Source organism: Schistocerca americana, chromosome 3, assembly GCF_021461395.2.
Source record: "Schistocerca americana isolate TAMUIC-IGC-003095 chromosome 3, iqSchAmer2.1, whole genome shotgun sequence".
Lineage (NCBI taxonomy): Eukaryota > Metazoa > Arthropoda > Insecta > Orthoptera > Acrididae > Schistocerca > Schistocerca americana.
In genome coordinates, this window is record NC_060121.1 from 515,054,002 (window position 1) to 515,075,667 (window position 21,666).

The following is a 21,666-nucleotide window of genomic DNA, read 5'->3' on the forward strand; positions in this document are numbered from 1 at the left end:
AGCGCAGCCATTGACGCCATCTCTATGGCACTACGTAATCGCTGACCAATCACAAGCCGACCAATCAGAAGCCGTCCACGGGCTAAATAAGGCCACCACAGTAGCAGTGAAGACAGTCAGTTGCTCCTGACGATGACGCTGGAGGCTATCGTCGAAAGCTTGAGATTTTGTTTCGAATTGATGGGGCAAGAAAACAGAGAATGTTTTACGTATGAGTGGTAACGTGCTTGCCTCCCATGCAGCGGGCCCGGGTTCAGTTCCCGGCCGGGTTGGAGATTTTCTCCCCTCGTGGACTGGGTGTTGTGTTGTCGTCATCATCGTTTCATCGTCATCGTCGGCACGCAAGTCGCCCAATGTGGCGTCGACTGAAATAAGACTTGCACTTGGCGGCAGAACCCGAATGGGGCCTCCCGGCCAACAATGCCATACGATCATTTCATTCTTTTTTTACTAACAGAGAAGCAGCACTATGTGAAATAAACACAAATATCAGTGTGGGACTTAGGACGAACTTATCCGTTAGGATACTGCGGCGAAATGTGGCGTTAAATGTGCTATGGCAGCAGACGAGCGACGCGAGTGTCTTTGCTGACAGCACGACCACGCCTGCCGTGTCTCTCCTGGGCTCGTGACCATATCAGCTGGACTCTTAGACTATTGAGAAACCGTGGCCTGGGCAGATGAGTCCCGATTTCAGATGGTAAAAGCTCATCGTAAGCTTCGAGTGTGGCGCTGACCCTACGAGTCCATGGATCCAAGTTGTCAACAAGGTACTGTGCAAGCTGTTGCTGGCTGTGTGTACATCAAATGGATTGGGTCCTCTAGTCCAGCTGAATCGATCATTGACTGTAAATGGTTATATTCGGCTACTTGGACACCATTTGCAGTCATTCATGGACTTCATGGTCCCAAACAAGCTTGGAATTTTTATCGATGACAATGCACCGTGTCTCCAGATCACAAATGTTCGCCATTAGTTAGAACATTCTGGACAATTCGATCCCCCATAATGAATCTCATCGAAGATTTATGGGACATAAGCGAGAGATAAGTTCGTGAACAGAGTCCTGCACCGGCAACAGTTTCCAATATTTCTACAGAGAGTTGCAACGACTTGCTGAGCTCACGCAACGTCAAGTTGCTGCACTATTCTGGGCAAAAGGAGGTCCGATACGATATTAGGAGGTATACGATGACTTTTGTCACCTCAGTGTATTCCACTTCTTTTGACAGTATTCAGTGATTGAACCAACTGTAATAGCAGCCTTTAACGTTGTACAGTAAAGCGTTACTGGGACTACTAGCTAATATTTCTTCGCAGTATTAATCACTGTTGCTGCTACTTCTGTGTATCTTGGCAATATGGACTCATTGGGCCACAGTATGCTACTTCTTTGTATCCTGGCCATATCGACTTATTGGGCCTCAGGATCTGAGTGATACAGTATTCGCAAAAGTTAATGTATAGAGCTCGTTGAAGACTCTTCAAGCAGTGGAGTGTAAAGTCTCAGACAAGTTTAGAGTGCAGACTTTACAAGCGTGCGGACGTGGATTCAGTGATCCGCAGAGAGTCGTGCTGAGCGACAGCACGACTCAGCATTCTGTAATCGCACGATAGAAAGTGAAGTCAGTCACTTGTAGTGCATGACTGACTCACTGCTACGCGGCATACGTATTGGTGAATTTTTAGTCGCTCAGTGATTCTTCCGGCAATGAGACTCCTTTCAGTAAGACGTGGTTTCCGATAGGTCCAGCTAATACCAAGAAGTGATCGCTTTCTTTGCACTGTGAAAAACATTTGGTCAAGCTTTATGTTTCGGACACCCTTTTTCCACTACTGACAGTACAGTGGCGTGCACTGCGTAAAAGATTCTGTATCGTTTCTGAAGAGTCTATTCTCAGATATAATTGGTAACTTTCCCCATGATGTCTATGATAAAGAGATTATGGTACACTACTTAACTGTAGAAAAGGAGCGGATCGGAATAACCACAGTCAAAGATGAACGACATGAAACATACTACATACATAATAGAGTATGTTTATAACGAAAAATGGTGCAGATTTCACTAGATGGGCCAGCAGGGTAGCAGATAAAAATAACGTTCATGTTTGACACAACTTAGATTCCCAACATAAAGATCGATATCGGACTCCCCTTGGGAACTAATGGTCATTTGGCATCTATTATTCATGTTGGGTGCCAAATTGTTGAGGAGTTCTTCAGGGATATCGGTTTTCGGCTTTTGTACGGTGCGGGGACGTTGAGAAAGACGTCTGCCAAGAACATCCCAGCCATGCTCAGTAGCGGTGGTAGTGATCCTGGTCACTGCCGTCCACTAGTGGACGTTCCAGCTTTCATGGTGAGGGGTAGGCGTAAGGAACTTTAAAAACATTTTTGGTAGGTTTTCATAACAGTTTGTCGTAAAGTGTTCATTAATTAATTCTTATTATTTGCTTTACCTTGCTGTAGCTCTGCTTTAAAAAAGTTTGTAAGATTATTACACTATCCAGTGAATCACGATTACTGAGGAGCCAGTGGGCTGTTAGAAAAGAGACACAAAAGCGGGCGGTAGGTAAAGAAGGTTGACTACGCCTGCACTGTAGGGTTTAGGTTACACAGACCATTCCTTACGTTCAGTATCTTCACTTCCCAGTGTGTCCGACAACTCAGCGTCCTGTGTGGGCGGGTGTTGCCGTACGTAAACAGAAAGTCGGGACCCCCGCACCCGTAAACAGACAGACATGACCCAGAAAAATCTCTCGGGAATACCGCTGTGCTGTAGCAGATATGCAGCGGTGTTCGGCCACTGCGCGTAACGCCTGCTCACACAATAACGCGTTCGCCATCCAGATGACGTCCGTGAACATTATGTGGTGTGTAATGTGTTCCCTTCCCTCTCCACACTAACTGGTGGCTTGAATCTCTTGCCACAGTGAAGCAGGATTCGTCTGAGCACTTCGCTCTGGAGCATTGTTGCTGACCACAACCAACAAGCTCGCTACACCAGTATACTCATCCTCGGCGATGGAGTGGCTGAAAGTGGGATGCATCAAACAGGCTTCGGGGCATACAAACAAGCCAGATTAAATCGCCGCGAAATGGTTCTGATAGATACTTGTGTACCGGTCTTGTGTACAAGGTCTGCAGTGATCTGCCGAGGAGTGATATGTCTGTTCCTTTCGCCTCCACGGCTGTAAAGTATCGATTCTCTTGCCGTGTGGTGGTCCGTATATGACCACTGGCATGCTTTCGCATAACATTTCCAGTTATAGTGGCCTTTTTGATCGCGAAATGACAGTTTTGGACACACTCGTCACTGTGGCCACAGTAGTGGCACTTTGACCGGCTTCGAACCGTCCAACTGCTCGTCCACAATCTTAAGCACTCAAACGATGTCTTGCAGACATGTTGCTGTACCACACGGAATGTCGCACTAATCGATTCCATAACAACCTTCATCAAAGACCGTGTGCTTGAACTGTTAGATACATAAAGAGCGTTCCTGCACATGCTTAGCTGCAGCTAACACGTCCCGCCCTCTACATTTCCTTTCACTATCACTGGTCGGTTGTTCCGTAGCAACTGACGGTTGTCCTTAGCAAGTGTGAGTTGTTACTCAGAAATTGTTAAGCAGTGTAGTAATGAACATGGAGAACAAACTGTTTCTCAAAGATTGGTTAGATAGTCGACGATCTACGGCTGTTAGCCTGGTAGCCTTGTGTGCATGTTCCCTCCGAGGTTAAGTCGGTCTGAAACAGTTCTTGCGTTAGTGTATTGTTTTCTGGTTATAACCATACTTTCTGATGCTGATACTCATATTGTCACAGGATGATTTAATGGGGCTAACGAAACTTCCAAAATCATCTCTCGTCATAGCAGAAGATAAGTATGGTATTGAAAAAATGAATGTCGCTCTTTTCTTTTGGTTTTTAAGTTCTCATCTACGTTTGTTTACATTGATGGGTGCAGTTGGTAATATCTGTAAATGGTTCAAAGGGCTGCTTTATTGACGAAACAAAACTACAAGGAAGTTGTTCAGAATGTTCGGGCTTTCGTACCTGTCAACAAAAACATCGAAGGGATACGTTATTCTAATGGGAAAAGGGCACACCGGAATACAGGGAAACAAAATGACAGAAGAAGTAGCTAAGGAGGCTGACGAGGAAATACAGTGACATAGTGTGACATCCCTTGCATGCTGTCACCTAGTAGTGATGTGCAGTGCCATGCGTCAGAGGGAAACGAGAAGGTGAAGTTTTATTAGGAACTATGGACGTTGAAGTCATGACCAATCCGAAGAATCGTTCATTTCGTCCGGACAAAGTCCGTAAAAGCAACTTCAGACAGAGTCCTGCCGTATGGTGCACAAATTCCACTTACAGTGAGACGATATACCAGTGTGTAGTCCTTCCAGTATATATCTGAAACATTTTCACTGGATGTTTTTTGATATCGTCACAACAGGACAGTAGCCAGTTTGCTGGCTGATCTGTCCTATATACCGTCTAAGCACACGATCATTTATAATAAAGAGAATACTGTGGTGGGTGTTTTAGGAGCATCTGAACTTGCTGGGTGATGTTTTCAAGGTCTTCAAACAAATCTTGTTTCCACGTAGGTCGTTTTCTACCTTGAAATAAACTGTTTCTTTTATTACTAGTAATTGTATAATTTCACCCCCCTGGGCTTTATGAAGCTACATCATAACAAAACTTGTTGTGGTTACAGTGTCAAAAACGAACACATGGTGGGTCCCTAATAAGAGTTCAGCACAACAGTTGTAAGTATAGACATCACTATGACATATATAAAGTTCATATGTCAAATAAAAAAAAGTGCATCCCTTACAAGGACAACTATACAACTTAAAACACACAACACGTCGCAACGTCATAAAAATCAAATAGGATACAAGCCAACGAACTTCGGAGCAGAACCATATATTTAAATGTGCGCGTTTATAGATAAGCAGTTACATTAACTCATTTTATTGTGTTATGTGTATTGGTACGGTAACGAAACCCTATAACTGCTGTATTTTTTTCATTTTACATATGGGCTTCACATCAATGATATTTGTGCCGCTTCCTACCAAGGTTGTGCGTAATTATTATTAGGGAGGGCATCCCGTGTTGCTTTTTCACACACTGCTATGTGAATCATAATATGCTCTAAGCATAACAAGTCTTGTTGTCATGTAGTTTGATAACGCCCAGAAGGGCGTAGTTAGTTAATTGTTAATAATGAAATAAAATGTTTAGGAACAACCTAAACAGAAAAATGACTTTCTGAACGAAATCTACTGCGACTTTGAACCTCTATACAAAAGTGACTATTCAATTTTTCAAGGTGACAAACCCTTGTTCCTCTTGTTCCTGATTGCACAACTACATTTATCTGATCAATTGTCTTAATATTTGTGTATTTTTACAGTACTCTTTCAAACAAAGCATTATATATCCAAGATGTACCGTTGTTTCGCTTAATGTGTTTGTGTATGGATGTGTGTCTCTGTCTGTAACTGCCCATTTTACCAAGGTTAATTATTATTGTTCGTATTTTAAATACGTTGACCTTATTCGTCTAAGTACACTGGTGTGCAAAACTTGAGGGCGACAGGAACTTCCGCATGATGTGTCGCTGCTAAGTAACATAGCTCGATCAAACTAGGACTATACATAAAAATAACTGGTACAGTATAGTACAGAAGGAATATGCAATGAGACGAACTGAATTGACATTTTTATTCAAAGATACACTACTGGCGATTAAAATTGGGACACTACGAAGATAACGTGCTACAGACGCGAAATTTAAGCCCACAGGAAGAAGATGCTGTGATATGCAAATTATTAGCTTTTCACAGCATTCACACAAGGTTGGCGCCGGTGGCGACATCTACAACATGCTGACATGAGGAAAGTTTCCAACCGATTTCTCATACACAAACAGCAGTTGACCGGCGTTGCCTGGTGAAACGTTGTTGTGATGCCTCGTGTAAGGAGGAGAAATGCGTACCATCACGTTTCTGACTTTGATAAAGGTCGGATTGTAGCCTACCGCAATTGCGGTTTATCGTATCGCGACATTGCTGCTTGCATTGGTTGAGATCCAATGACTGTTAGCAGAATGTGGAATAGGTGGGTTCAGGAGGGTAATACGGAACGCCGTGCTGGATCCCAACGGCCTCCTATCACTAGCAGTCGAGATGACAGGCATCTTATCCGCATGGCTATAACGGATCGTGCAGCCACGTCTCGATCCCTGAGTCAACAGATGGGGACGTTTACAAGACAACAACCATCTGCACGAACAGTTCGACGACGTTTGCAGCAGCATGGACTATCAGCTCGTAGACCATGGCTGCGGTTACCCTTGACGCTGCATCACAGACAGGAGCGCCTGCGATGGTGCACTCAACGACGAACCTGGGTGCACGAATGGCAAAACGTCATTTTTTCGGATGAATCCAGGTTCTGTTTACAGCGTCATGATGGTCGCATCCGTGTTTGGCGACATCGCGGTGAACGCTCATTGGAAGCGTGTATTCGTCATCGTCATACTGGCGTATCACCCGGCATGATGGTATAGGCTGCCATTGGTTACACGTCTCGGTGACCTCTTGTTCTCATTGACGGCACCTTGAACAGTGGACGCTACATTTCAGATGTGTTACGACCCGTGGCTCTACCCTTCATTAGATCCCTGCGAAACCTTACATTTCAGCAGGATAATGCACGACCGCATGTTGCAGGTCCTGTACGGGCCTTTCTGGATACAGAGAATGTTCGACTGCTGCCTTGGCCAGCACATTCTCCAGATCTCTCACCAACTGAAAACGTCTGGTCAATGGTGGCCGAGCAACTGGCACGTCACAATACGCAAGTCAATACTCTTGATGAACTGAGGTATCATGTTGAATCTGCACGGGCAGCTGGACCTGTACACGCCATCCAAGCTCTGTTTGACCCAATGCCCAGGCGTATCAAGGCCGTTATTACGGCCAGAGATGGTTGTTCTGGGTACTGATTTCTCAGGATCTATGCTCACAAATTGCGTGAAAATGTAATCAGATGTCAGTTCTAGTATGATATATATTTGTCTAATGAATACCCGTTTATCATCTGCATTTCTTCTTGGTGCAGCAATTTTAATGGCCAGTAGTGTAATAGTGACACTGAAGTCACCGCGATTTATGGTGGTCCCCTGGACATTACAATAGGCGGTACGTGGTTCTTAATGCGGCGTGTGACCACCTGGGACGGCAGTGCATGCCCTGCGTCGTTCTTTCATTCTGATCATGTTGGTAAAGACTTCTTGTGGCAGGGCTCTCCGTTCCTGCACCAGCGCGGCTAATAACTGCTGGCCATACTGAAATACGTCTCCCCGACGCATCCTACAAGTGCTCGATGGGATTTAAGTTGGGGAAAAGAGCAGGCCAGTCCATTCACCGAATATCCTGTTGTTCTAAAAGCTTCTCCACCTACAGATTTCGATGTTATCGCTGACTGGCATCCATAAAAATGAAGTCAAGACCGAATGACTGAACTAACGCTCAAGGGGAAGGAGTACAGTGTGACAATAACGTTGACTGGTGAGTGTAGCCATGTTCAAAAATTTGGAGATCAATAAGTCCATACAGCATTAAGTACCCTTTCACCATAACCCCTGTACTATCAAAACGATCATGTTCGATAATGCCCCTGGGTACATTATGTACCTCACATGACGAGAAGTGGGAACACTTAATGCACCCACGAATATTGTCGAACTTGATGGTTCTGGGGGTCCGTGTCTTATGGAGTGGGAAGGCATTGTGTTGCACAGGCGTAATGGCGTCCAAGACTTTGAATACGGTACACTCATCAGTCAGTGTTACTGTGACACTGTTCTCCTTCCCCATATGCGTCTTTTCAGGGATGCATTCGGGTCTAACTTCATTTCTATGGATAATAATGCGTGACTGCATCAAAAGAGGCAGATGGAGAAGCTCTTGGAATGAGGTGATACCTGGCGATTGGACTGGCCTGCCCGTTCGCGTGACTTAAATCCCTTAGAGGAGGTGTGGGGTGCGTTGATGAGAGGTCTAGTAGTCCGTCCACATGCATCTACGACCGTTCCGCAGATGTCAACGCCACCCTACCACAAGATCTCTTTACAACCCGAATGGCTAGAATGAAAACACGTTGCAGAGCATTCATTTCCGTCCATGGTGGTCATATACCCGATTCAGAACCATGTCCTCCGTTTTCTAATCCCAACGGAACCATCAAACCATCGTTCGTCTCATTTCGTATTTCTCCCTGTTATCTTCTGTGCTATGCTGAAGCAATTCTTTCTTTTTACGGTCCTAGTTTCATCGAGCTGTGTAGCACATCAAGCGAAATTTACTTCCTTCTTACTTTTTGCACACCGGTATATTTCTTAGTGATGGGCTGGTGTTCTGAGGCAGTACATGTGTTGCAGGTGCCGCCTGTGTACGCCGTGGACACGACGGACCCGGGCCGCTGGGAGGAGCTGGTGGCGGCGCCGGCCATTGCCATTGTGAATTCCCACCTGCGCGGGTTGCCGCCCCCGCAGGACCCGCTACCCGTGGAGCCACCGCTCGCGCACCAGGAGGGCACCTTCCACTGCCCAGACTGCGACCGCGTCTTCGTGGGCACCTTCCAGTGGCAAATCCACCTGCGCTCCAAGAAGCACGCGCGCCGTGCCAAGAAGAAATCCACGCCGCTGCCGACCACAGCGCAAAAAGAGGGCACTATAAAGGAGGGATTGTCAAGCCAAGACACCTCAGAACCTGTGCCGAAAGAGGACCCTCCACAAGAGACGACGCCGAAAGAGGACCCTCCGGAAGAGACGATGCTGAAAGCGGGCCCTCCAGAAGAGATGGTTTCGAAAGAGGACCCCCCGGATGAGAGTCTGCGAGGACAGGACCCTCCAGAGGAAATAAAGCTGAAAGAGGATCCTCCGGGGGAAGGGGTACCGAAAGAGAACCTGCAGATGGAAAAGTTCACGATGGAGGAGCCGCAGGAGGAAATGCTGTGTACTGAGGATGCTCCAGTCAGCCGCTCAGGTAGCGGACAACAGCATCGAGGAGACGAAAATGAACCTGTTACTTCGGCAGGCGACCGTAAAAGTGGTGCCAACCTAGAAACAAAGCACCAGGTACAATGTGCCGAAGAGGGCAGTCCACCTTCTGGCACCATTAATGGTACAACTAGCCCAAAGCAAAAGTAAATGTGGACCAACAAGAGCAGCAAACAATCCTGACATGTGCTGACACCTTTTAAACAGCACATTCCTTAGCCATATAAACCTTAGTTAACTTTAAATGCGCACATTTTAAGTTAGGATTTTCAGTGACTGTTATTGACAACGAATGAAACAACGAGTTTTCTGTTACCAGTCACTGTTTATTTATACCCACGACACGTTTCAAAGGTTTAAACCTTCCTCATCAGGTGGATTTGCATTTGTCAGTATGACACGTGTCATGATACAACACACGCATATGTCATGCCAACAAATGTAAATCCATCTGATGATGGAGGTTTAAACTTTTGAAACAGATAAATAGTGACCCGTAACAGTAAACTTGTTGTTTCATTCGAAACATTAGTTAATCTTTAAGATCAGTCATAGCCTTCGTCTCAGCACCATAATGTTTTTACATTAGTGATATTGCAGAATAACGAATAAAATTTTCGTTGCATTTTCTCCATAAACAGGTCCCCAACCGGTTTACATTTCCAGGTTTCCTTCATTTTCCGTTCTTTTCCATCTCTAATGAGGGAAGTATACATCCAATGCATTACCAGTTTTGCTCATCTGTTACACGATTGTGGTGCAAACGTAGGTGTAGCACATGCTGCTCCAGTACGAAGCACTTCTCAAGCGTTTCCGAGAAATCGAGATTCAAAGTTTTACGAGCCTTTTGAACGAGAGCGACAATCGTCTAGCAGCGTCGTTAGCGGAACCTGTTAAGGCGGCAAACTAGAACTGTACCTGAACTGCATTCGAATCTCGCTGTTTTTCCCCCTGATTATCGACCCAGCAGTTTTGTCGTCACAGCGAATAATATTTCTGCGGAAAGCAACAATAATAATAATAATCACGATCATAGTGGTACATTCGTGGTGAAATACAATAATGAATCGTGATGAAATGAACATTTATTTATCGATTCATTCATCCACTTACTGAAAAGTTATCACACTGAAGTCACTACATTTACGATTATTCTTAGTTACTGATTGGCCGACAGAACTTGGTGTGCCATCTGTCACAAAAGCATGAAATGCATAGTACAGGTTTGCACACTTGTTGCATTGTCCACTGCAGAGGACAGCTGTTATGTCATTTATTTGGCCTTTTCAGTCATTCCTGAGACTGCAAATAACGCAGGGCGCAGAACCAATGGGGAGTATCCTCTGGAGACGACTGCGTGTATTTGCAACGTCAGAATGTATTAAAAACGCCAAAGAAACGATACTACGGTTGTGCACTTCAGTAGACAACTGCACCACGAGGTTAATGAGTGCCCCTTTCTGAAACATAAATTTGGTTTTTAATAATGACAGCGGAAAACACACGTCATTAACTTTTTATAGAATAGCCATCCACAAATAATTTTTGACACAAACCTTGCCTGTTTGGACATAGGTACGAGTGCCGGAGCTCTCAACTGATATAGTACCAGGAAGTGAAGAAATCTTCGCCTGATGAAATTTCTGCCTGTCCTGCGACAGTACAGAAGCAGTCTGCAGTAATTTTAGGAAATTTTTGACTTGCATAGCCAAGTATACGTTCCAAGACAGCCTCAGTGGTGCCATAATTATACCTCGCCCAGTTGTACCGCAGTGGTTATCATTAATATTATTGTTGTTTCCCGCAGAAATATGATTCGTTGTAACGATACCAGAGTTTAGTGGAATATTAGCAAAAATGACGCGACTCGAATGTACTGCGGACAAACTTAACAGTCTGCCTCCTTCATCGGTTGCGCTAACGCCGCTTCTAGACGGCTGGCGCTTTGGAATGGCGTCCATCACCTCCGTAAAAAACTTTGCACAACGATTTCTCGAAAACAGTTGACAAGCTGACAAGCGCCAAAACTTTTCTATTTGAGCTTGTCTTGTAAGCTGTTCATTTCCTGTTACATCTTTACCCATTTCGGTTCATCAGGTGACCCAATTCGCCAAATGTCTCTGGCCCATGAATGGCAGGCAGCCAGCTGAGTTCCTGCGTTGGAAGAAATATTGCATGTTAATTGCAATGTAACAGAGACGGTGGCGTACGCTTCTTCGTCACCAGTCAAAAATTCGATATTCTGTACTAACTTTTAAGCTTCTGGATTAAGCGTCCGTCAAATACAAACACTAAGTTCGGCGGCAGCTTTGGTATTCCTCTCAATGAGACTATATGATGCCTCTGACCATCACTACCCCTTCGAAACAGTTCCATATTTGTCTACAGCAGTACAACAGTACAAGATTTAACACATATTCATTTCAGTATTTCATTCCATTGAGTTACATATCAAGTGCCAAAGCTAGTGCCAAACTATTGTCACGAAGACCTCGAAATGAGTGATGCAACATTATCACCTCTGAGTACGTACGTCATATTTCGCTTTCCTCCTGTTCGTAGTACCATGTCATGTTGAACATGAACACTCAATGCGAAACAAGAAACAACACTTGAGCGTAATGAATATATAAGCTGCTCCTTCTATTAGACGACCAACAATCTCACATACATTTTCATCCCAACTGTGCAACTGTGTAAACTCATTTGTCTGTCTTCCATAACCATTTCTGTTCGTAACAACGAAGGTTGGCGTAACCTGCCCCAAATCTCTTTCTATGACTCAGTCACCTCTTTTACTTTCCATACAGCTGTACCATATTCATCTATTTTAGGTTTTAAGTTCCTACATCCACGTCAAACAGGATTTATTCAGTTTTCCTTCGTTGAGACGAATCTCACAAATTGTACCATAAAGTTCATGATGGAGTAAGGCTCCCAGCGTTGAAAACACGCCATTGGCGGAAATACCTGAGAACGATAGCCATATATTTGCACTATTTATTTTTTTAGCAAAAGACTTGAATAACGAAGATAAGACTGTAGTTGTAATCAAAGACTGTATTTTTTAATAAAGATTGAAGCAGCAAATACATTGTTTTTATTATTAATCTAAACACCAATTTCATGTTTCCTTTGAGTCTTTGCGAACGACTTCTAACCCTGAGAACAAAATACCACTGTGACATCATCCTCATCCTAGCTCTCGTTGCACATTGTGCATTGCTCGCCTGGACACATGCAATAAATTTCCATAGAATTATTTTTGATTGCAGGCCATGTCATGTTGTAGAATGATGTATCAGTGTTTTGGCCACTATTGTAACTGGTCTTCATTAGGGAAAGTATTTAGATTACCACTTACAGTAGAGATCGAAACGTTGAGTCATTGTTTCGCGACATGACGCCGTCTGTCATCCGAAGAAGTGTACGGAAAATGACTCCGACCACGAAAACCTACGAACTTATGCTCTTAATAAAATCCTGACAGAGATTAAAAAGAAAATGCTACACCACGAAGAAAAAATCAGCATAGGACGCAATTTACACCATACAGGACTGAAGACGAAGCAAAAAAACAATTTATTAATAACATTAATACAGCTGCATCACAGCAAAAAAAAAAAGTATTTTCGAAATCGCCTCGAACTGCAGTCCTTGATATCTACAACAGTGGCCGAAACGTTAGACAATTTTATACATTGACTTTGCGGTCAACAGCTCAGAAGAATTGTATTGACAGTTACTAGTCAGTAGCTAAAATGAAGAGTAAAAAATATCGATAGGTGAAAGGAAACATGGACATCGTTGCATACTTCTGTTACAGTGGAGTAGCTAGTTCAGAAATGTATACAAAGCCCAAAATACGCTCCGTGAAGTAAATATAACTAGCGACATGAAGTTGCATAAAATATATACAGTAGGTTTGAGTAGCCGACAGTGAATGACTAAAAGCGCATAATAATCGTAAACACTACTTGTAACTATGAAGCAGAGCATCTGTAACCTTAAGAATTGAATTTATATAGGTTATTGTTTACATACAGCTAATCCGCTGTAGCAAAAATAAAGCACCGCCGGTAGGTTGTAGATGGCTTAGTGTTTGCAGCAATAAATGGTTAACTACCTGTTAATGCAAGTGGCTAACCACTTAGAACTGAAAATGCTTCACTACTTGTAATTATAAAGGGGGTTCACTAACTATTGCCACCAAGAATAACTCCGGAAGTATGATAGGAGCCGAAACTGTCGAATGGTGTTTATATGTCAATGGCACGTTAGATGGATATGCCGCATTCGGCGAATATTTACTATTTGCACGATATACGAGAGGGAATATCAGAGCTTGTGCTTCGATAAGTGCCGATGTGATAAGGAATACCACTCAATTCATGACAAGAAGATTGCAGCATAGCACTGATACCAATGGTCATCACTTCGAACACCTTCTGTAAATGGACGTACATGCCACCTTTGTGACCTTCGTTGGCCTTAAAAGACCTTACTGTCCCATATCATTGGATTCGTCTCGATAGCCGCTGTCAGAAAATAAGTACGAAACTATAGCATCCCATTTAAAAAAACAAAGTTGACCTTCCTATCTCTGAAGCGACCCGACCTAGCAACAAAGCACCAACGTCATATTATGGCCTCCGTTGTCCCATGCAACATTTGTCCCACAACCTTTTCAGCTGCTATCATACTTTCGGAGTCATTCTAGGTGGCAATAGTTAGTGACTCACCCATATATGCCTAACAACCTGTAACTATGGATGATCAACTTACTAATAATCTATGTAACTTGCGGTGTGATATGGAAAATCGGAATTCTTGAAATAGTGAAGTCCATAGGATAAAACTTTATACTGTCTCTTTCAGTTAGTTGGTTGACCATGTATCGTTGCGTTGTACCACCGCATACAAAATATTCAATCGGTTATATTTCTCTCCTAGAGATTACTATAATGTTATTTAATTCTTCTGAGGGAGTCTGAATAACTCGCAGGTCCTTGAGAAGAGACCAGAATCAAGCTTCGTAACTTTCTGTCAGTGTTCAGATCAAGTTTTGCCTAAAAAACAGGAAAACAGTCATACATCGTTATTCTAAATGTCGATAAAGGCACGTTCTAGAGATGTCACTGTTGCTCATTATTCGTAACTATTCCGTAGAATATTTCTAGTGGCATTAAATTTCATTGAATGTGTTATCTCAATCTTAAATAGGACTGATATTTTTCTTTCTCACTCTATTCACAGAAGATAAGATGGCGTGTATGCAACACGACATTTAGATAATTCAGATCAATAGTCGTCGTAGTACATTAGCGTAACAATCTAAATGTCATAAATACCGGCCACAATAGGTTAGCTATTCCTATTTTACATCTTATTCACTTCAAGTAACCGTCTTGAATGATAATATGCCGTCTAACAAATACTGCCGTCTAGTACTTAATTTCATATTCAGTGCTGTAATACGGCTTTACTAAACACGCAACATGACAATAAATACGGTTTGCACACTTTTAATGCCCACAGTAGCGATATCAATGATATCTGATTCGTAAGTGATACAAAATAGTCTCTCGCTTTCTTTCGTGCTATAATGATGTTACACTGTATTTAATGACAATGCCACGCAGTACTACTTCCCGTCGCTGGGCGTCGGCTGTCACCGTATAGTCACCTGCACTGCTGCTCGCTGTGTCGGAAGATCGTCACTGGTCCACTCTGTTAGGAACTCGTTATCTCGACATGCAACAGACAAATAAACACACAAGCTTTTAATACTACAATTCATAACAGACCATGATACTTACAGCACATAATTTCAGTTCACCTGACGTCGCTCTGGTGGAAAAAAGGCTCTGCTGTTTCAGTTCATAAAATTGAAACACTACATGTCCTTACCCGGAGCCGAGTAACACGAGGTCTTAAGACTACCCTATACTTAACAGCTTAATGCTAATTTAGTTATGCATATGTAGTCTACTTACGCTCAGCTTCCCCTCATAGTTAAGCAACACTTGTTATTGGAATAACGACGCCATTAAACAATTTTAGGTTTGTATTTTTTTTAATTCTTGAATGTAAAATGATATTTAATCTAAAGAAAGGTTATAGTCATTTTTTAAACTATGTGCTCACTATTTTTTCACTCTGTCCTAATTAACAGTAATTCTAGTTTATTCATAAATATTAATCAACTAAACTCCTTCATCCATAGCCATGTAAGAATTACAAACGAGACTATGCCTAAAACGTGCTAAATCTTTTATTACAATTCACACATTACTGGAGATCTGTGATACTCAATCCCCACACAAGCTTAGTAAACATATACTCTATTTGAAAACTAACACCCACTACTTGTATTTCATCAACATCTATTCGCCTAATAGAGCACATTTCAGTTTCAGTGAGCAAGACCTGTGCTTTATTTCTGTATATAATTATATTGTACAGCGAATCTGAAGTCCAACGTGCCACCCATATATTCACGTTATGTACAGTACATTTGACCTCTAATAAGAACAACATGAGCTCTATACGTGAAGAAACATATGAAGTCTAATAGGAACCACGTCTGCTCTCTATCATAGTTTTCAGTACATCTCGCTATGGTCGCATGTTCGAATCCTGCCTTGGGCATGGATGTGTGTGATGTCCTTACGTTAGTTAGATTTAAGTAGTTCTAAGTTCTAGGGGACTGATGACCTCAGATGTTAAGTCCCATAGTGCTCAGAGCCATTTGAACTATTTGAACCACTCAGTACATCTACAGTAAAATAGAAATGTAAAATGTTCCACCTTCTGGCTCTTGATGGGCCAGTCAAGTCCATACGACCGCTTGTCATCTTCTGCCAGTAGCATCACTGGATGTAGTACGGATGGGCATGTGGTCAAAACACCACTGTACCAGCTGTTGTCCGTCTTTCGTGTTTCTTGATATTGGAACCACTGCTGATCAGCCACGCAGCTCGTCAATTGGCCTTGTGAGGCTAAGTGCGTCCTGTACCAGTCCTCCCACCAAAACTAAAAAAGTCCATGACAGTAACATAAACCGAGCCCAGATCCTCCAAATAGTAGTCAGCTGCAATGACTACTCAGCTACAGACGTGGACAAAAAGGAATTGTAGCAAACTGAACAAACAGGCTTTGTTTTTCATGGTGTTTCCATATTCTCCCTGTCAATAAGAATATAGTACATTCTTCATTATTTTATATATAATAGCCGCACGCTCTGAGGCGCCTTGTCATGGTCCACGTGGCTCCCTGTGTCGGGGGCTCAAGTCCTCACTCGGGCATTGGTGTGTGTGTTATCCTTAGCGTAAGTTAGCTTAAGTTAGATTAAATAGTGTGTAAGCTTAGGGACCGATGATCTCAGCAGTTTGGTCCCATAAGATCTTACTACAAATTTCCAAATTTATATATGATACCATGTTATGAAAGTGTCTTCTTTTAGTTATCGTGCATAATATGCGACAGCGTGGTAACATCCATTTACTAATCCTTTTGATCCTTGTAATTTCACTGGCGTCGTACTATTTTGTACGGGTTATAGAAGTTTTACATGGTTTACAGCTGTTTCATAGGTATCCTATTTGCAATCACTATTAGGCATTTTTGTTGACAGAAAGAACCTCAAATGTTTGGTTTACTAACAACACTTATATTTTAGCCGCGCGGGATTAGCCGAGCGGTCTCAGGCGCTGCAGTCATGGACTGTGCATCTGGTCCCAGCGGATGTTCGAGTCCTCGCTCGGGCATGGGTGTTGTGTTTGGCCTTAGGATAATTTAGATTAAGTAGTGTGTAAGCTTAGGGACTGATGACCTTAGCAGCTAAGTCCTATAAGATTTCACACACATTTGAACATTTGAACTTAAATTTTATTCCTGTAACACAGTGTGTTGAGGCTAATATGATTTGCTATTTGTTATATATGCCATGGAGTGATAAGCAAGGGCAAACTGCCTTATGATACTTCGGAATGATTGAATGTACCTGTTCCCAACTGAGTATACAGACGAGTACGTACACAAGACGCACATGACCTAACGCATAACATTCTGGTACAATAATAATTATTACTGAGTTCTGAAGTTCGTAGCACCACTTATTTCCTGTACTGTAATAATAATTTAGAGATGGTGATTAGCCCTGCGGTCTTGTTTGCCTCTGTGATTCTGACTCAGGTTTCAACACATATCTTCTATGCATATAGCTAGTCACATACGACTTACTTATATCAATATAATCCTAATGCATCAGCACAGGGCCCTTGAATGGATTAGGACTACCAAACAGTATTGGCCACAATGATGAGAATGACTCTGTGCGACTGTCATTTCTGAGTTTGCACTCATGCAATCCTCAGGGTACTAAGTATCAAATAAACAGGAAACCAAACAAGTACTCATTGGTAACCCGTTTTCCAGTCTTTTGTAAGTGCTATATTGTGCTGGAACCTACAGAGACACTAGGGATTCAACTGCGAGGCTTTTTGCAAAGGAATATAACTTTCATCATATATATTTACTGTTTAAATATTAATACTCATCTCGAACCAAGCTTCTGACATTACTTGCACTGATAACTTGTTAATAATAATTTCAATAACTTCCATTCCACACGTAGAAGCTAAATATAAATTTCAGTTAATGTGGATAGTCATTGGTGAAAACTATAGACCAATCACAGGTGCACCCTGAGGAGGCAGGCGCCAAACGTTAAGATAGTTCACTACGAGTCTGAGTTCGTTTTCAAAGAGGCAGTACATGAATCTATGTGTAAAATTTGATGTCATCTTAAGATGGAATAATTTATTAAATGTATGTCAAATGGTGTTCTTGTGTGAAATTTTGTTAATTTGGTGTGAATTCTAGGATCATGTGGAGCTTTTTATCGTGTCTTGTAGCACCAGGAAAATTTAACGTGAGTGTTGATAATAGATGGGCTCTTACAATATTTTTCTTGATTTTTGTTGTTGTTCTGGAAATAGAAATAAAATTAGATGGCATGCCAATATTCTGTAATTTATTTTTTAATAGCACTGAATTCTTTCCCATTTGCCAGTTCATTATGACTGATGTTGCACACACATCAGAGCTTGTGGCCATTGGAGCAGAAACCAATTGGGACAAAGGCTATGAGACACCTTTATAAGACAAGACGTAAGCAGGTTGCCTCCAGTTGTGCTAGGGAAAGTGAGCTCGGCCATTATTTACGAAATCCACTGTGTTTGTTGATCGTGGCACATCTTTTTGGTAGGTAGTGTTATATTCAAGAAGTCGCTGTGTAGCATATGAGGGTAAAAACTTGCATTTGCCAAGCGACTGCTAAGAGTACACACATGTAAGGGATTAATTATTGCACTTAACTTTTCCCTAATTATACCCTCAGGAATGTTACAGTTGTCATCCCTTGTGTGGGGAAAATGTCGTGAACATTGGTTAATTTCAATAGGATGCAATTACTCTCATCTATATGTTACACAGGGTATCCCTGTGCTTGTATGTGTGGCGAAAGAAACAGACTACATTTCAAACAAGTGATTTTACAACCCTCTTTTAACTCTTACAAACCCTATGAATGACAAATCCTACATGTATAACTTTATCCTGATACAACATTTCACATTTCTTTTTTATCCACTGAGCCTTCTTTTTTATCCACTGAGCCCCCTTGAGCTAACATCTAATCATATTTTCATCATAAATGTTTCATGCATTGAGAAACACAATGGCCTAAAGCTCACCATTGTCAGTTTTGAGATTGTAGTAGCATGTATACATGCTCCTGTCATCTCTTGATCTTTCGTGAACCAGCTTTGTCAGTACTGTACATTCACAAAAAGCTGTCTCACTGATTTCTCTAATACTCAGTTCCATTTGGGCCCAAAGTACAAACTTTCATTGCTATAGAAGCACTCACTGGCTACACTGAATCCCATTTCTTCATAAACAGTGTAAGCTCTTAAAGAAATGACCCACCATAACCTCATGTACCATGGTTTCAGAACTCTAGTCTATAAAATGGACATTGAGAATTTCGGGACCTTTAAGAGTGTTACTAACCTCATTATCAAGACAAAAGTTGATGCACATGGTAACAATGTACGATTCAGAAATTTTACTGTGATTAAGTTTCCAACAGTTTATCAGAAAATGTTGTTTAAGGTAACATATTCTTCGTTGGAGTCTTCAGAGGGCATCATTTTCTGCGAGTGACATTCAGGGAGACCACAATTTATCATTTTCCCACAATCTGTAGAGACCTTGCAAAATCTAGAGCGGAAATATGGAGTGGACAGCAAATATGAACATTGGAACACAAAGACTTAACAAAACTACTAGATTTTGTACCTGATGTGGACAAACAGTTTTATCTAAACCTCAAGGTACAGAATATGCTTAATGACAATAATGATAACAATGACCATGAAGTGTTGGAATAAGTTATAATCGTGGTGCACTTGGTATCTTCTTTATGTTCCAATTTTAGTTTCACAGTAATTATAAACATTATAACAGTCAAGAAGATACTGTTGTCATTAGACTAACTATATGATAATTCTGTGAATTAACATTGATAATAATCTGAAATATTAATTAAAATTTCATAACAGAAAGTGGGTTGATTATTTTTTCATGGGAAGTCTGGGCTGTTGAGACTCGATTAAAAAAAAGTCAGACTTATGAGATTAGCGGTTTGCCTGCAAATTTAATTTTTACAGACATCTAATTTTCTCAAAGCTTTGTCTCTGTGCTTTCGGACGTTATGGTTCTATATGCCTAAATTGTTCTTATTACCTACCACTTATCATTAAACAATAATTTATAATCATTCATCCTCGATTTCTCTTCTTTTACTGTAGAGTATATTGTTCCCTATGAGTCTCCAGTAGCATTTCGTAGTGTTTGTGCTTGTCTGGAACATTGTATAGTCCTTTAACTGTCTGGTTTTCTGGGTCCTCTAACAGTAAGAATTTTGGGTGTGGGAAGTTGGTCACTTCCTATGAGCTATGGCAAAATTTTTTAACCTCCTAATGAAACTTGAAACGTTGTATTGATATGGACCATAAGCTTGTCATCTATCTGAAGTTCAGCTTCCAAAGCAACTTCATTATATTTCGTTAATCTGTTTTATGGACTTATTTTTAACTTATCTTCTATTGTAGAAGAATTAGCATTTATTTGACAATCCATAATTTTAGGCCACTTCGGCACTGAAGGTAACTGATCTCCTAAGACTTCCTCACCCACAGTTTCCAGTGTAACTAAGCCTGTACTAAGATGAGGCATTTCATCGAGAATGGTTTCAAATTCTGACTAAATGTCTACTCACTTGGTGTGCTTTCTGAATAGCAGATACGATATCGCCTTCCTAGTTCTTTCATTACTGTCTTGGCAGGGTTTTTATCAGATTGTACTTGAAAATCATTACATGCTTAACACTACATCTTTCTAGTATACTTTTAATATAACGACTGCTGAATTGGCTTCTATTATCAAATATGACATTTGGGTATACCTATATTAACCAAATAATCTCTTTTGAGACATCTGAACACACTTCTAGTAGTTGCTTATTTCAGTGGGTACAAACGAACGTGTTTAGACCAACATTCAGTCATTACTAGTAAATATTTCCATCCACCCTTTCTTTTTGGTAACGGACCATATAAACTGGCACATACCAAATGCCATAACCCTTTGGGAATTGTGGGATGTGTTCTATACTTTAATCAGTTTTACGTTTTGACATAGCTGAGAAGAGCAAATAACATTTATTACATTTCTGGCCATTTTGGAACTTACACAACATATGATGACATATCTTTACTTTAAGAATATGGCTATATTCTTAAAGTAATGATATTTCATCGTGTGCTGTGTAAGTTCCAAAATGGTCATAACCTCGACGGATGTACTCGATTAAGTTATGAGTAACGTGGCTTGGTACACAGACTCTCCAGCTTTTGATTTTTAAGAGTCCTGTGTAATATTGTATTCGAGTAAACATTTCCATCATTATTTCTAGGTACATCCTGTGCTTGTATACTCTGAATAATTTTACTTAAGACAGGATCGAACGAATGTTCGTTTATGATCATCTGTGCAAGTTTCCTAATAGCTTTGTTATACTCACATATTTTCATAAAGTGAATCTGAAACTTGATACTAGGTTCAAATGAGCCTTAGTTTTCGTAATAACCTGCGGTAGTCTTACATAATATTTTTAGTGCTTTCAAAATACCCAACCTTAAATCAAATTCTTGAAGAAATAAGACCCATCTCATCGATTATTGATGTAATAATTAACTACTCATGAGAAAGGTAATGACTTGATGGTCAGTATACACTATGGTTTTATTACCAGTGGGAAGATACCTAAAGCATTTAAAGTTTCTTTTTCTGTTGTTGAATAACTGAGCTCGTGTTTGTTTAGTATCCGACTTGTACAAGCTATAACACGATGATTATACAGCTCATCAATTAAATTTCCTTGGAAGACGGCACAAGGTAGTCCATAGTGTGAAGCATCAGTAGAAATTTTGAATAGTTTGTCTTGG

At 41.4% G+C, this 21,666-nt stretch overlaps 1 protein-coding gene across 1 annotated transcript in view; it reads left to right on the forward strand.

Annotated features, from left to right (window-relative positions):
• Positions 1-12,171, forward strand: part of LOC124606173 (tRNA dimethylallyltransferase-like) — a 903,559-nt gene extending 891,388 nt beyond the window's left edge. Inside the window, exon 7 of the mRNA XM_047138139.1 lies at positions 8,471-12,171. Coding sequence (XP_046994095.1) covers positions 8,471-9,241 — 771 coding nt within the window. The 3' untranslated portion in view covers positions 9,242-12,171. The remainder of the gene's footprint in view (positions 1-8,470) is intronic.
• The last annotated feature ends 9,495 nt before the right edge of the window (positions 12,172-21,666 follow it).